Source organism: Rutilus rutilus (assembly GCF_951802725.1).
Source record: "Rutilus rutilus genome assembly, chromosome: 13".
NCBI classification, from domain to species: Eukaryota; Metazoa; Chordata; class Actinopteri; order Cypriniformes; family Leuciscidae; genus Rutilus; species Rutilus rutilus.
This window is the reverse complement of record NC_140218.1, coordinates 36,087,185-36,104,470: the sequence shown is the minus strand read 5'-3', so window position 1 is coordinate 36,104,470 and position 17,286 is coordinate 36,087,185. Positions and strand designations below refer to the sequence as shown.

The following is a 17,286-nucleotide window of genomic DNA, read 5'->3' as shown; positions in this document are numbered from 1 at the left end:
TTTTCCCAAACACATGGAAAATGTGGGTCAAAGGAAAAACAGCTATTGATCAATAACTCAGACAAAACACAACATATCCCTGACAATACCAAAGCACCAGTACATTTGACAACACTAATATATTGAGTTGAGACAGCAGGTTTTAGGGGTAGTGAGTGATAATGTAATGACATTGATATAGAGCAAATCAAATGAAATGGGACACTTGTGTGTTAAGAACAAACTAATGATCATCTCTGACCCGTTTCAAAGTAGAAATGTTGCTATTTAACAAACTAAAGACTGGTTGTGTGACACGTTTTGTCTCATTTTGCAAGAATCAGTGAGCCGACTATTAGGTTAAAGATGAGATGAGCTCAAAGAAACGAACTGAGTTTGTAATAAACTGGATCGATTGATTGATTGAGGCTAGCCTCAAAATAGCATGCTAGTTCTTGCCAGCAGCTTGTCCTCCTGAAGCTACGACATGCTGTTCTCTTGTTACTACAGATGGACTCGAAGCACCTTTACCCGTCTGCCCATATGCTCCGAGTCCATAAATAAGGCTTTGCACCCGATGCACATTTAACCACGTGTCTTGACACAACGTTCCTGAGCCCCATTTCTAATAAAAATGTGCTGAAGTTTGAGGATTGTCTGCCTCGTGATGTACATGTTTCGTGTTTCGTTGCCTTCAGCAAGTCCTAGTTGGTTGCATTGTTGTCTGCTGTCTACATAGGCAGCGACCTCCTAAGGCAACACCCTAACCGAAATGAAGTGGCTGATTTGAAGAGCTTTTTGTGGGCAGCCTTTTAACTAAAATCTACCACGACTGAATCGAAACTATATCCAGAGACGGGACATTTTTTAAGTACATCTTGTTCCCCTCTTTACGTCTTAAGTCACGTTTGTGTCAAAGGCTTGGATTCAGAACGATGATCAAAACACAGGTCGAGTAGATCATGTCCATCAACAGCCCTAAAGCTTCACAAGCCATGTTTCCATTACAGATTTGCACAAAACTTTAGCATGTAGATTGACAACTATTGTGAAATGACGGCGTTTCCACTAACCAATGTTATGCAACTAAAACTTATTTTTTTCCTCTCGTGTTAAGTCATGCCAAAAACCATGGCGATGGATGTTAGTAGGTTTACGTACAGTATATCTCAGCCACCGCACTGGCCATTATTATAATGGAAGGAGACGTAGGCGTGTTATCCAAGCATTAATGGCAAGGAAAGCCCCTTATACTGTGAGCGGCTCATATGAGGCGTTTCTGGGTGTTTCTCCCTCAGATCTGCTTCAAGCTCTTGATAAATTGTGGCATTTCTTTGTTGTTTGTTCTTTTGTCTTTTATGATTTTATTGAAGAACTCTGTCTCCGTCTTCTGTCCAACACGCCGCTCCATCTACGTCAGGTGACCTGTAAATACTTAAAGGGGTGGTATAATGCACTTTTCACAAGATATAAAATAAGTCTCTGATGTCTCCAGCGTGTGTGTGTGAAGTTTTAGCTCAAAATACCCCACAGATAATTTTATATAGCATGTTAAAATTGTCACTTTTTGAGGGTGAGCAAACACACACCGTTTTTTGTGTGTGTCCCTTTAAATGCAAATGAGCTGCTGCTCCCGGCGCAGGGGGCGGAGCTTCAACAGCTCGTGCCCTTTTACCTCAAACAGACACACTGGAAATTTCAAGAACTTTTTGCCTTTTATGTTCAAACCGGAGTCAGACAATGATGGAGAGACTCGAGAAGAAGTGACAACATGTAGACGGCATTTCTGAATGGTTAGTTGATGAATTTATGAATTGTGTTCAGGGGGCGGAGTTTGTTAATTCTAGGGTTGGTGATGTCACTAACCCGGGAGGAGTGTGGTGTAGTCTCTACCAGCCGTTTGTTGTAGTCCTTAAAAAGCGATTTCTTTAAAAGCAAATATCTCCCTTTGCTCTGAACTTTCAGCGTTGTAACTTTGCAGATGTTGTTTATGCTCAAACAGCAACATTACACACTAACTAAAGTTACAAAAGTGAAATCATAATCAACCACCCCTTAAAAAAAAAAAAAAATCCATTGCAGTTTTGCGAAATATTCCTTTTCCGAATTGCCTGAAAACTACGGAAGCCCTGAACCGCAATATATATATATATATATATATATATATATATATATATATATATAAAAAAAAAAAAAAAGCTATCATTTCGAGATTAAAGTCGACATGTTTCGAGATTAAAGTCGAAATGTTTCGAGAATAAAGTCTTCCGTAGAAGTTGTGTGTGTGCTTGCCTTTATTTCACATTGCCGCACAGTCATTCATGTGTGTGCGTGCGTGTGTGTGTGTGTGTGTGTGTGTGTGTGTAAACTGGATCTACACAAAATAATAGCTTTTTACTTTTATCTGGGCTTTCAACAAAGGGATATTCTACAGGTCTACCAACATGACATTAGGCAATAGGACGTTATAAAATATACTGTCAGACTGGATCAAGATATCCAACTTTATGAATGAATGCATGAATGAGACATTTATATAGCGCTTTCATATGTCTACTGTAGGCCCTACACTTAAAAGCACTTTACAATCATTTCAGGGAATCTTTCCTCAACCACCAGTGGTTATTATATTTGAGGAAATCACGGGATCCGGCCAAATGATTGGATACAGAATGATGCACTTAAAATGTATCCAGAACGTACGGTGTCTATTATAGACGGCAGTTCGACTTCACAAGCGCATGTCTTTACACACACACACACACGCACGCACACGCATGAATGCCTGTGCGGCAATGTGAAATAACGGCAAGCACACACACAACTTCTATGGAAGACTTTATTCTCGAAACATTTCGACTTTAATCTCGAAACATTTCGACTTTAATCTTGAAACATTTCGACTTTAATCTCGAAATGATAGCATTTTTTTTTTTTTTACAGATTTTTTTTTTTTTTATGTTGCGGTTCAGGGCTTCCGTAGAAAACACCTCATGCGAGCGTAAAAACTTTTTTCAAGCGAAATTGACGTTTCCATTGAGAGTATTTTTCAAAGGGTAATTGAAACGCAGCTATTGTCCTGTACCTCGTCCTGGGTCAACATTTCATTTGGTTGCGTTTGCTAGTTTTGATTTAAATGCCTCTTAATGTTTGATGATCACATTAGCTTTCGCTTCTATTGCTTGTTTTTGGATGGGAGATCCTGTACTCGTGTCAGAAGATGTGTAACATGGATTGCCGGAAAATCCCAACAATGGTTGGGGAAGTGTTAAATGGGGAAGTGTTAAGGGATAGTTCATCCAAAAATAAAAGTGTTGTAATTTACTCTCCCTCATGCCGTTCTAAACCCAGCTTACTTTTGTTTACCTTCAAAACACAAATTCATATTTTTTTTTTTGAATGAAACCTGAGAGATTTCTGTCCCTCCATTTATAGTTCATTTCAATGTTTCAAAAAGTTCACAAAGACATTGTAAAAGTAATCGCTATTAAATGTGTTCATCATTTGAAGCGACTGTGTCTCTTCAGAAGTCTTGAATTCAGCTTATTGATTAATATCGATTACTTGCTTATTTTTTCATGAACTTTCAGAAATTTTGGTCAAATGGTTTCAATACAAAGATCTTCATGTGTGTTTCGAAGATGAACGAAAGTCTTATGGGTTCGGAACGACGTGAAGGCGAGTAAATGATGACAGGGTTTTTATTTTTGTGTGAACTAACCCTTTAAAACATGAAAACGTGTGTAAACTAACCCTTTAAAACATGAAAACATGTGTGAACTAACCCTTTAAAACATGAAAACGTGTGTAAACTAACCCTTTAAAACATGAAATCATGTGTAAACTAACCCTTTAAAACATGAAATCATGTGTAAACTAACCCTTTAAAACATGAAAACATGTGTAAACTAACCCTTTAAAACATGAAAACATGTGTAAACTAACCCTTTTCATTGCTTTTTTCCATTAAAGCATGTGAATAAACAGACACTGGAAGCTGTTTTGTTTTGCTCGAAGCGTGAATAGACCTTTCACTAACCATTCATTTTCTTTGCTTGTTAGTTTAGTTCTTGATGTTAATAACCTTTCCCTGGTGTTTTGCTCACATTTCTGTTGGTCTAAAAGCCAGATGTTAAACTAAAAACTTCAAACTCTATTAAGCACACAAAAAAAACATGACACAAATGTTGGTTGAAATGATTAATCTTCAGTTGGATGGACATGCTTTTATGTTTTAGTCAGATTTCAGAATGACATTTTCAAAATGATAAATGATTGTTGCAATGCATCCTGGGATTGCCTTGGGCTCAAAGAGCGGTTAAAAAAACCCTGGTTTACACTTATGCCCATTGCCCAACCTTAGCAGCCCTTGCGACAGCTCTGATAATGCAATGTGTACTTCCTTAGTTATGAAACAATTAAAAACAATTTTTATCAGATCAAGCTTACGTTGAGTGTGTTTGCATTCGCATGCAGTGTTTCTGGCTTTATCCATGAAGATTAGTGCTTTTAATTTGATCCATCTTATAAGGCATGTCATTTTGCTGCCTTCTGATTGTAAAAGCTTTGCCGTCAGAAGCTTGCGTATCTCGTCTAAAAAAGTTCCCAGAGTTGCAACAAAAATGCCAACAACTCTCATGCAAGGGTTCATGTTTTAACACCTACACAATTCCTAATTCCTCTCATATTTCTCTGCCGTTTTCAAGACGGTTCCCTGACTTTCTCTCAACATTCATGACCCAACATGTAGCTTGTGTCCCTCAGTGAGTGATGGAGTGTTATGGAACTGAAAGGGAATGTGGTGGAGCAAGGCCTCCCTGCACAGGAACTTCAAGAATGACGGTGTGCAAGTGATGAAATGTGATGCGCTGGTTGTCACATGTGTGAAGGGGATCTTTGTACGTCTCTGCACACATGCCATCATCATCACTGTCACAGGATCAACGCAATTCCGCTTTGTACTCCAGTGTAATGTACATGTTTACTTGCACACACAAATATACGCATATGTTTGCAAACACATTACACACACTCAATCACTGACACTGTGTGTGTGTGTGTCATCTTAAATATCATCTTTATTATATAAAGGCCAGGGTTAAACAAATCTCTCTCTTGAAACCGGCACGGAAGTGAATTAAACGGCAATTCATCGGCTGGCTGCAAAAGTGAGTCAAATCTGCATCTGCAACTTTACAGCAGGAAAAAACATGTTTACAGCCTGGAGCAAAAAGTGGCTTTGGTCTATACAGCTAATTTTGCCCTTCATGACGACTGTGAGGGGGGTGAATTTTTAGCATATTTTCTGCATAATTAAGGGTGTGTCCACTTTTGAGTGACAGGTGGATTCCCGCTGCTGTGGTCATTAGTCATCATTAGCCGTTTGCTGTCAGTTAGCCGTCACGTTATCTCAGCTCATTGTCTGACTGCAAAAATGACGCGCTGCCAAGATGGCGACGGTCGGCCACGCCCACTTTAGGCTTCAGAAACGGTCTTCAGAAACCTACGGGTGACGTCACGGATACTACGTCCATATTTTTTTTAGAGTCTATGGTTTCATCTAAAAAATATAGTTTAATCATTTGTTTTAACTATAAGAAAAAAAAAAAGATTTTTTTAAATAAAGAGACGTAAACTAGACTAAACATGATTACCAGCCAAATTATTACTACTGTTACTGTGCTTAATATCATTGAAAATGACTATGTTAATAGTGTAAATACTATGTAAACAGGGTATCTGCGGTTTTCCTCAGATTTGGGCCCGTTTTAAACTGTTACTGTGTGTTGATTTCACAATCACCCCTGACTGAAATCACAATCACATGATAGACTGAAATGCTTGTAAGACTAACCTACTATTAATAATAACAGTATTCATATGAGCAGTATCCACGATGAAATAAAATGTCTGTATGTTCAAGTATCTTTCTTTTCTTTCTTTCACAGGAAGAGGAGATGTTTCGTCCCAATATGTTCTTCCTGTTACTTTTACCGCCAATCATTTTTGAGTCTGGATACTCATTGCATAAGGTAAATATTACTGAGATATTATTCATTTTCAAAAAAGGAGCCATGAATAAGTTGTTGTAAAATATGTCAGCACTATATGCTTTAAGCACCCGAACTGAATCCGTCTGAAAGGTCCAAACTCAGTTAGCCTGGAAATCCAGACCTAAATCTGAAAGATTAATGGTCTGGCGTCGACTAATGAAAATCGGCCAGCTCGAGGGGCGGCACCAGGCATGCATTTGAAAATCTCACTGCACGCAATTGGGTAACACTACGACCAATCACAACAAGTTATCGTTTAGCTGCCAGCGGAGCTAACTGGTAGATTAGACTCTCGCCGTATCCGGTCGGCAAAACAGCAAAAACGTCCTTCTTGCAAAGGAACGGTTCGAGCGGCGTCTTCTGTTCCTCTTTAAGATAAAAAGCCAAGTCTAACTCGTTCATTGTAGCGGCCAAAGCCGTTTCAAACCACTGGTGTTCATCCATAGCCATCTTGCAATGTTTACTAATGACTTCGACGTCACAACGCTGTCGTCATCTCGCCTCTGGCCCGCCTATATCAGATAACCCAATGTGATTGGTGCAGCTCAGATCGAGGGGCATATTTAATGAGCATCATTACTGGACACCAGAGTAACTCGCTGAGCAAATTCAACTTGTGCTCTCGTGAGAACTCTGGATTACCAGGGTAACACTCAGTAGTTACGAGTTAGAATGAGAATTGCTGAATCTCACTGCAAGTTGGTGTCTTAAAACGAAGCAGGTTTAGTGTAGTTAAGCTTTGTGAAACTGCGTGTGAAGACTTGGCCTTACAAATTATATATTGTAACGGTGAGACCCAAAGTCAGAAACGGAAGTTCGATTGAAACACTAAGCCATGTGATGCAGACGGTTTATTGCTTTTAATAATAATAATAATAAATATTAAAAGTTGTATAGAGTAGCAAACTTTTTTTTAATGAGTATGTTAGTCAACTTTTGACTGTTATAGTTCTATAAATGGATATAAACGACACGTTTTTATTCCACAGGGTAATTTTTTCCAAAACATCGGCTCAATCACATTATTCGCCGTCTTTGGAACAGCGATTTCAGCCTTCATCGTCGGAGGGGGGATCTATTTCCTGGGACAGGTATCTTCTTTCTGTTTTAATAGACATCAACAGTTATGTAAGCAGACCTATAAGTGATCGTAAGTGGTTTATCTAGTTGGACTAGTTGGCACACCTTAACCGCTCCTTCGGCATGATCTCTCCATGATTATGACTGTTATGTTTGGATGTGTTTCTTGAAAATAGGCTGATGTTATTTACAAGATGACAATGACAGACAGGTGAGAAGAACATCTGAAACTATTGAGCAAAGGCTTTGGCGTGTACGTTCATGTCTTCATGGTTCTCCTCTGTTGTTCTTCTCTCTCTAGTTTTGCGTTTGGTTCTCTGATCTCCGCTGTGGATCCAGTCGCCACTATCGCCATCTTTAATGCCCTGAATGTGGATCCGGTGCTCAATATGCTGGTGTTCGGGGAGAGCATCCTAAACGACGCCGTCTCCATCGTATTAACAAAGTACGCCTCACTGAATCATCTTAACTCTTTGTCTGTCATTTTACACCAACTGGAACTGAAACCTAAGCACAATCTCACCCCCATTCTACACGTTCCCACCAGAAAGATCAGCTCTAAAACATGCTGGTCTCAAGCCACCACTACCACTATCATTGGCCAAGTGGTTCAATTGTGCAAAAAGCAAAAGACAACTACATTCACAGCTTCTCAAGGGAGGTTCGCAGACACTGCGCTTGAGCTTTGATTTAGGAGAATGTGTTGTGTGACAGGAGTTGGTGTTGCAATCTCGGTCACACATTGTTTCTGTGCAGGTTTTGTGAGCAAGTGTGTCAGGCATTTTTTTGCTGTCTGTGGCCAAGCTGCCGTTGGCTTTGTGGCCTGCAGACATCCTCATTCTGTGTGCTTCTGCCTTATGCTCATTTTCTGCTTCCACGTCACATGGTTTATGACCATATAAAGGTGTGCTTTCAATATGATAAATGACTTTCGCACAGTGTATACATGCAGATTTTTATAATCGACTAGGACTGATGGACTTTGGTGTTCCTGTACAACCTTTTTCCACATTGAGTTTGTTCTAGACAAACACACTTCATGATAATTCTCCAGAATGGCATTGTGTGGTGCTAATGCTACGTTTGTCTTCACTAGAATTACTGGAACAGCCAAACCCATTCATTAGAAGGAGGGGTCCATATACTCTTGGTCATGAGGTGGTTATAAATGAATGGGTGTTTTTTGAGTCCTCTTCAGCTTTCTCAGCAGGAACTCACTCTCTTCTCAGATCAGGAGATACTCTAAATTAAAGGTGACGCATCGTGAAAAACAGGAGATTGCTGTTTTGTACCATATGCAGATCTAATCTGCAGCGTTCCCAAATAAAATTCTGCCTGGAAAATCATGGAAATTAATCAAATCTTCAAAAAAAAGTCAAGGGAATTTGTGTTTATGTGGAAAATGATGCTAAATTATTTTTTTTTATTTTTTTTAATAAGCCTTAACTGACATTAGAAGTGGAATTCAGAAATAGATGACATCTCAAGTGCTTTAACGGGCCTTTCTGCTTAGTCATTTAGCACGTCTCTATCGTGGAGGTCTTGTCTCGTCAATTATTTAAAAGCCCTGATCTTAAATTAGCCGTTAGATCCACTTACGTGCCACATTGTAAGAAATGACCAGAACTGACTATTACATGGAACTGAACACCCTTTAGTGATCAAAACTTTTGTCTTTGTGCTTGGACAAAATCAAGCTCATTTAATGAGTTCCAGGAAATATGGAGCCTATAATAAATTGCAGTAATGAACATGTGACTCATCTTTCACCACCTTTCCTTCCAGCTCTTGAATGATGGGAGATTACGACTGTGGATTTGGGTCAGGGTGGCCGGGCAAATCCTGAACTTGCTGAGCACGACAAGATCAGATCCATGTATAACATGAGCGCTTCTATCTTTATAACCGGCTCATGCGTATGTTTACATGTATCTCTCATACGGCGTCACATTAAGCAACGTTTGAGACTGCCGTTTTATTTTTGTGCACGTATAGTTTCGCATACATGATTAATGATTATAATCTCAGTCCACTAGGCAATTACACGCAGTCATGCTGGCTTTGTTTTAGCAACACAATTGCATCCAGCTGTCTTTGTGCGTTTATGTAGAAACTGCTGATTCTAATGGAATATCAGAGATTAGAAGTCAAAACCTCATTATTATCTGTTGACCTCATGGGGAGATGTAATGTGACGTCTTTGAAACGTTTGACTTGTTTTACAGTCGATGGGACTTTGTGTTTTTGAAGATTCGCACAGAATGAATATGACAACTATCTTGATGAAATGATGTTGCAAACACGTTGAACAGGAAGGGTGAGATGTGTGATCTTCTGCACCACATACTAACCAGCTCACGGATCTGCAATCTCTCATTGTGGCTTTAACACTGTATTATGTGTTAGAACTCTCTCATCTGTCTCTTCTTGTCCCTTTTCTAATCTCGTCTCATTTCATCTCGTTGGTCTTATTGTTCTCTTCTTTTCAAATCATTTTTTCTCTTCTCTTCTGTTCATCTCTTGTCTCTTTTGCATGTCATGTTTCTCATCTCTTCTTGTCTCTTATTTTCTTGTCTTTTTGTCTTTTCTCATTTCATAGTTTGTCTTCTCATCTCTTCTTCTCTATGATTGCATCTAGTCTCAACTCAGCGTGTCTCTTTTTTTTCTTTCCAAATAATCTGTTTTCTTTTCTCTTCTCCTCTTGTCTCTTCTATTTCACCTCTTTTTGTTTATTCTTCTCGTCTTTTCCATTCTTGTCTCGTGTCTTCTCTTGTAGTCACTTCTTGACGTTTCTTCTGTTCTTCTCTTCTCTTGTCTCTTCTCATCTAGCCTCTTTTGCCTTTATCATCTCTTCTGATCTAATTTTTCCTCATCTCGTCTTTTGTGTCTGTGTTTTTACATACAGCGTCTTTTCTCATCCCCTAGTTTTTCTCATCTCATGTCTCAAATTGCCTCTTCTCTCTCCTCATCTCTCCCTGTATATTTTTATTCTCATTTCTCATCTCATCTCATTCCTCTTTTTTTCTCTTCTCATACAGTCTCTTGTTTAACTTTACTTGTCTCATCTCATCTCATAGTTTGTCTTCTCATTTCTTGCCTCATCTTGTTCTGTTATACAGTCTAATCCTCTTTTCTCATTTCATCTAGCCTCTTGCTAGTTTGTCTCCTCATCTTTTGTCTCGTTTGTTATCTCTTGTCATTTCTTGTCTCTTCTCTTGTTCCATCATATCTCTCATCTCTCCTCATCTAGTCTCTTTTCAACTCATCTCGTCTGGTCTCTATCTCCTGTCAAGGTTTGTTTGTGCTCATTGTGAGTGTGTACTACGACTGTCTCTGGAGTGTAGGGTGGTAAAATGATCTCATTCATAATTGACGAGTGTACGGAGTTGCTGTTGTCAGCTGTTTGTGTGTTTCCTAGAAAGCAGTAATTCTTCTTTGGGTGTAGTTTTACACCTGGTTGCAAAGCTGTCATTTCCTGGCTACTGTTAATTTGTAATGGTTTTCTGCGCACAAAAATACATTCTTCTAAATAAAACGTCTCGGTTACGTATGGTAACCCTCGTTCCCTGAAGGAGGGGAACAGAGACGCACGTCGTGACCGATGAATAGGAATCTCGCTAGAGAGGCCAATCTACTTCGAGTGACACTAAACGAGCCAATGCACATTGGCGTGCAATCATTTGCATCAGCTGTTCAGCCACGCAGCGCGGGTATATAATGAGTCGCAGGTGCGATTGCACTTCAGTTTTTTGCTGAGGAGCCGAGCTGATGAACTGGCTGCCCCGGCTGGTCGCAGCAGATGTGGCGACGGGACGTACGTCTCCGTTCCCTCCTCCAGGGAACGAGGGTTACCATACTTTACCAAGATGTTCCCTATCAGTCGGTCGTGACCGCTACCAAAGCGCCACAGCTGCTGACACCATCCAGCGCCCTGTGCGAGTCTCTTGCCCCTTCTCGCCTGGAAGGACGATAGGAGAGGGCTTACACCGAGTGTATCTGTCACTGTTGTTCCATGATAACCCATACAGTGAGATTATTGGATAACACTGGGAAATCGTGCCCTTTCTGTTAGGAAGGAGAACGCTGCGGAAACCTCATTCTTCCCTGAAGTTATGTGGAGATATACATATGTACTAACCCGAAGGTTGTACTGCAAATGAAATGCTGTGTGACTTAGCCCAAGGGAAAGACATAAGCTTCCGTTTAGGAGCAGCCGTGGAAGAAACACCACGGTCACACATATGGGACCCAGCCCAGACCCGGTTCAAAGGATAAGGGCCTGGCGCTGGACGCTCCGCCATGTCCGGGCCGAGGGTGTTTGGAGGACTCAACAGGTTTTTCACTCTGGAGCAATAAGGGTGCACAGTAGGGTGCAGCAAGCTGACAGAGCCTGGCCCCTCAGTGCTTCTACCCGTTTAGGGTGAGAACATGGGAGGAGACCGGCTCTACACAAAGGCTATAATATCTAGCGAACGTGTTAGGTGTCGCTCAGCCCGCAGCTCTACAGATATCTGTTAGCGAGGAGCCATGTGCCAGTGCCCAGGAGGATGCAACACCTCTCGTGGAGTGAGCATGCAACCTGAGCGGGGAGGGTACGCCTTGTGCTTGGTAAGCCAAGGCAATGACATCCACTAGCCAGTGGGCCATCCTCTGCTTGGAAACAGCCTTTCCCTTCTGCTGGCCTCCGTAACAGACAAAGAGCTGGTCTGAGACTTTGAGTTCTGTCCACGTACAGACGCAGAGCGCGAACGGGACAGAGCAAAGCCAGGGCTGGGTCTGCCTCCTCCAGGGGCAGCGCTTGCAGGTTCACTACCTGGTCCCTGAAGGGAGTGGTAGGAACCTTGGGTACATAGCCAGGCCGGGGTCTCAGTACAACATGGTTGTCACCCAGCCCGAACTCTAGGCACGATTCGTCGACCGAAAATGCCTGCAAGGTCCCCTTACCAGCTGCAAAAACACCAGCTGCTTACCAGCTGTTTTTGCTCAAAAAAAAAAAAAAAAGATAAAGAGAAGATGTCGACCATGCTGCCGCACTGTATCGCCCGCACCAATGCAAATGATTGCACGCCAATGAGCACTGGCTCGTTTAGTTTCACTCGAAGTAGATTGGCCTCTCTAGCAAGATTCCTATTCACCGGTCCTGACGTACGTCGAGAGTGACCGACTGATAGGGGACCAGGTTTACATATACAGTAAATAACAAGAACAGTCGAACACTTGTGAGTTAAACTTTATTACAATGTTCAACTTTAGACTTTAGACTTTGCAACTACATGTCAACTAACTCTCGTGAGAGTATCAGTAGACTGTAGTAGACTGTGAGGTTAGGGATAGGTGTCAGTAGAATAAGTTGACATGCAGTTGCAAAGTTACTTATAGTCAGCAGAATGTCTGTTGGGTAGCATCAAAATAAAGTCAAGTCACCTTCATTTATATAGTGCTTTTAAGAATATAGATTGTTTCAAAGCAGCTTTACAGTGATAATAGGAAATTAAAGTAACAGAGATTGTTTCAGCTTTACATCAGCTCTATAATAAAGTTATTGTCCAGCTAAAGTTAGTTTTTATTGATTCACTTCCGTTGCAAAGTTCCGTTGCACTTCCGTGTTCATTAGTAATTAACTTAGACACGACACCGTTTTAACAGAAAACTTTTAATGTGTCCTGGCCCTTCATTTGCACAACAACAGTGTTTGGTGGCTCCAGAACGCAAACATTGAAATAGGTTCCAACAAGGTGCAAGTTTTGCACATGCATATTATGCGTTTAGTCACATGCATATTATGCGTTTGAGTAAATATGTGTCTTTCTTTACAAATTGTCCTCACCAAATTACTGGTCTGGCCTGCATAATACAGAATTTTTAATCGCTTCTGCGTATCGGGAAAGGGAAGGGAAGGAGGCCTTCACAGGGGAGAGACTAGTTGACACTTCAGGACTGCGCTGTCGTCGCATTCAGACGCAGGTCCTTCATCAGATCTGGATACGGCCTGGATCCGGCGGACTGCGGTAAACCTCGGGATAAACAGAGAGACTAATATTAGCGTAGACACCATTCTTCTTATGATGTAATGAGTACATCAGGATTTATGGGAAGTGTTCCCGGTTCCGGCTGACCTGATCTATGCAGCCTAACATTGAATTATAGAAGTCTATAATGTGTTACGTGAATGCTAGGTCAAAGAGATGTGGTTTTGTCTAGCTTTGAACTGACAGAGTGTGTCTGCTTCCCGGACAATGTTAGGAAGATTGTTCCAGAGTTTTGGTGCTTAATAGGAAAAGGATCTTCCGCCAGCAGTCGATTTTGATATTCTAGGTATTATCAACTGGCCGGAATTTTGAGATCGCAATAGACGTGAAGGACTATAATGCGTTGAGAGCTCGCTCAAGTACTGCGGAGCTAAACCATTCAGTGCTTTGTAAGTAATCAGCAATATTTAAAAATGTATGCGATTGTTTAATAGGGAGCCAATGCAGTGTTAACAGAACCGGGCTAATATGGTCATACTTCCTGGTTCTGGTAAGAACTCGAGCTGCTGTGTTTTGGACCAGCTGTAGTTTGTTTATTAAGCGTGCAGGGCAACCACCCAGTAGAGCATTACAATAATCTAGCCTTGAGGTCATGAACGCATGAACTAACTATTCCGCATTTGTCATTGAGAGCATACACTCACCTAAAGGATTATTAGGAACACCTGTTCAATTTCTCATTAATGCAATTATCTAATCAACCAATCACATGGCAGTTGCTTCAATGCATTTAGGGGTGTGGTCCTGGTCAAGACAATCTCCTGAACTCCAAACTGAATGCCAGAATGGGAAAGAAAGGTGATTTAAGCAATTTTGAGCGTGGCATGGTTGTTGGTGCCAGACGGGCCGGTCTGAGTATTTCACAATCTGCTCAGTTACTGGGATTTTCACGCACAACCATTTCTAGGGTTTGCAAAGAATGGTGTGAAAAGGGAAAAACATCCAGTATGCGGCAGTCCTGTGGGCGAAAATGCCTTGTTGATGCTAGAGGTCAGTGGAGAATGGGCCGACTGATTCAAGCTGATAGAAGAGCAACTTTGACTGAAATAACCACTCGTTACAACCGAGGTATGCAGCAACGCATTTGTGAAGCCACAACACGCACAACCTTGAGGCAGATGGGCTACAACAGCAGAAGACCCCACCGGGTACCACTCATCTCCACTGCAAATAGGAAAAAGAGGCTACAATTTGCACAAGCTCACCAAAATTGGACAGTTGAAGACTGGAAAAATGTTGCCTGGTCTGAGTCTCGATTTCTGTTGAGACATTCAGATGGTAGAGTCAGAATTTGGTGTAAACCGAATGAGAACATGGATCCATCATGCCTTGTTACCACTGTGCAGGCTGGTGGTGGTGGTGTAATGGTGTGGGGGATGTTTTCTTGGCACACTTTAGGCCCCTTAGTGCCAATAGCGTACCGCACGATATACGTCACCTTTTCTCATTAATATTCATTAAGCTAGCGACGGTTGCTAGGGGGGTCAAACTCGCGCGTGTCACTCATGCTAGACGCATGTAAACAGTTTACGGACGAGATGTCTACTGAGCTAAACCTGTTAACTCTGTCCGAGAATGATGTCCCCGGTGCCAAATTCACTGGTATAGAAGTAGAAGAACATACAAATATTCAATTGAAGAGATGGCTTGAGTGTAGAGGGCTGAAAAAGACGGGAAAAAAAGCCGACCTGATCCAGAGGTAGATTGTTATCGACAGAATTTCTCCCCCAAAAAACATCGCCTTACGCCACTGACAGTGACATTTTGCAGTTTCAACAAGCTATCTTTTACCACCCTATGTCCTGTCTGTCATATATACTATGTCCTCTGGTTGTCTTACGTCTGACAGTTGTTGGGGGTCATTTATATTATTATTATTAATGTATTTATTTTTTGTTTAGCGATCGCTAATGCTACTTGGTCACAACCAACAACACTTAATTTTTAATTAATATCAAATCTAAATTCTCTCAATTATGTTACCCTCCCCCCTAAGGCTGTTTCCTTAAATCTGTCAGATCTAGGACCTACCTGTAGCATGACCAGGCTTGCTAGAAAAAGGTAGAGGCTGAACATGTCTTACATATTTAAATAAGAGTATTTTAAGAAAGTAGGCCTACATATGACTTTTATGATAAATACATGTCATTCAAGGCAGTAGTAGCACCTACAAGTAACGTTAACTATATATATATATATATATATATATATATATATATATATATATATATATAGAGAGAGAGAGAGAGAGAGTTGTTCATTCATTCAAAATAATGTTTTAATGCATTGAACTGGTCTTTTGGACGTCCGCACAAGTTGACCCATCGTTCACATTTATCCCTCTGGGTTTTTGGCTTCGGGAAACGAATAAAGAATACATCCTTCATATGTGGACGGTCATAGTGTCTGGAGTCGTTTCTGCAAGTTCCATAGCAGCAGTGTTTCTCTTACGAGAGTTCTCTCGTACTGCGTCTTAGCTAAGACGCTGCGGGAAAAGTCTCTTTTCACGAATATTGAAGCAAAAAATTATCCTTAATTTTAATATTTGTAAAACGCATTTGCAGCAGTATGCAGCCATAGGCAAGACGGCTCGTTTGCTCATTGGCTGTTCTACTAGCAAATGCATAAGCCTATCGAGCGCAGGCTGATGCAACATCAGACCAATGAGGCCACTTCCCGCCGACGCGGGCGTGGCCTAGCCCTATAAAGGTAGCTCGAAAAGGCTGACTCACTTGATTTTTCATCTCTTCAGCGAACCTCTCACATCGCTGGATCTCGGATAGAAGCAAGCGTCGTCTGAGTGCAAGCACATCAGCGGGACGAGCCATCTGAAGTCGCTGGCCTTCGCCGCCTTCCACTGCCGTACCTGCTGCGCTTTCCGGCGCTCATATCCTTTTCTGTTCCTCTGTGTGTGTGTGTGTGTTCGCCCCGCGACACACACTCGTAAAAGAGCTCGCGTCTTTTTCAAGACGCCCTCCCTTTCCTAGAGGATCTCGCAGCTCTCGCGCTCGCTGGCGGCGACTGCCCCCACTCCGAGCCAATTGTCTATGGTGACTCTGAGGACTCACCTGGCATCCTTCTCCGAGGCTGCTCCTCCTGAAAGCGGACGGTCGGGGTTAGTTTTTCTTTACGTTACAAGAAAAACTACCCTGCCTCTGCGCGTCATTCACCGGCGAAAGGAGAAAAGTGTGTTCGTTGTGTACTGGCCTCTTTTCTCTTACATTTCCCAGTTCCCTGTCGGCGACTGGAAATGTCATTTGCAGCAAGCGTACGCCTGCTAGCAAACGCTGAAGAATGTTGACGCTCAACGCATGCAAAAACCTGTATTCCCCTGTGGCTCAGTGGTGGAGTGTTAGGTTTTTCGCACGGACGACTGTGGTTCGATTCCCGGTCTGGCCGCATATAATTATGCCGCTAATGCTTCGCTCTGTCACTCCCCTGAGGGCGACTGCAGAGGTGCATTTTTGCAGCCAGCAAGCGCGTGGTCCTCCCTCACTCGGCTAAGCGCCATAGCGGGGTCGAGGACGAGCGCTCTGCCCGCTGTCATCAGCGCGCCCCACGCCTCGAATGCCACAGACATAACGCCTGTGTTACAGCACATCGAAGCGCCTCCGTTGCTCAGCCAACAGAGTGCGCTTCGCATCCAACCCTTAGCCATCCATGCAGATGCATGGGCAGCGCTTCCAGGGGTTTCGGAATGGGTGCTAAGCATTATAAAGAGAGGCTACTCGCTACAGTTTTATCGACGCCCTCCCCGCTTACGGCGCGTGTCGAAACTACGGTGAATTCGGAAGTAGCACACCTACTCCGAGCCGAAATTTCAAAACTGATGAGCAAAGGGGCTTAGAGCCTGTATCTCATGCTCAAAGCGAACGGGGGCTGTACAGCAGATACTTTCTGGTTCCCAAAAAAGACGGGGGCTGCAGACCCATACTGGATCTGAGACAGCTGAACAAAGCATTAGTGAAACGCAGTTTCAGAATGCTTACGACCAGGAAAATCCTCGCGCATAGTATACAGTCCTGCCATTCGGTCTGTCCCTGGCACCTCGCACATTTACGAAGTGCATGGACGCAGCGCTCGCCCCTCTCAGACTCAGAGGCATGCGAGTGCTGAACTATTTGGACGACTGGCTGATTCTGGCT

The 17,286-nt window shown here is 42.2% G+C and overlaps 1 protein-coding gene across 1 annotated transcript in view; it reads left to right on the top strand.

Moving 5' to 3' along the window:
* Nucleotides 1-17,286, top strand: part of slc9a8 (solute carrier family 9 member 8) — a 44,040-nt gene that overhangs the window by 12,295 nt on the left and 14,459 nt on the right. The window contains exons 5-8 of the mRNA XM_084427615.1: nucleotides 5,928-6,011; nucleotides 7,022-7,123; nucleotides 7,289-7,323; nucleotides 7,414-7,557. Coding sequence (XP_084283741.1) covers nucleotides 5,928-6,011; nucleotides 7,022-7,123; nucleotides 7,289-7,323; nucleotides 7,414-7,557 — 365 coding nt within the window. The remainder of the gene's footprint in view (nucleotides 1-5,927; nucleotides 6,012-7,021; nucleotides 7,124-7,288; nucleotides 7,324-7,413; nucleotides 7,558-17,286) is intronic.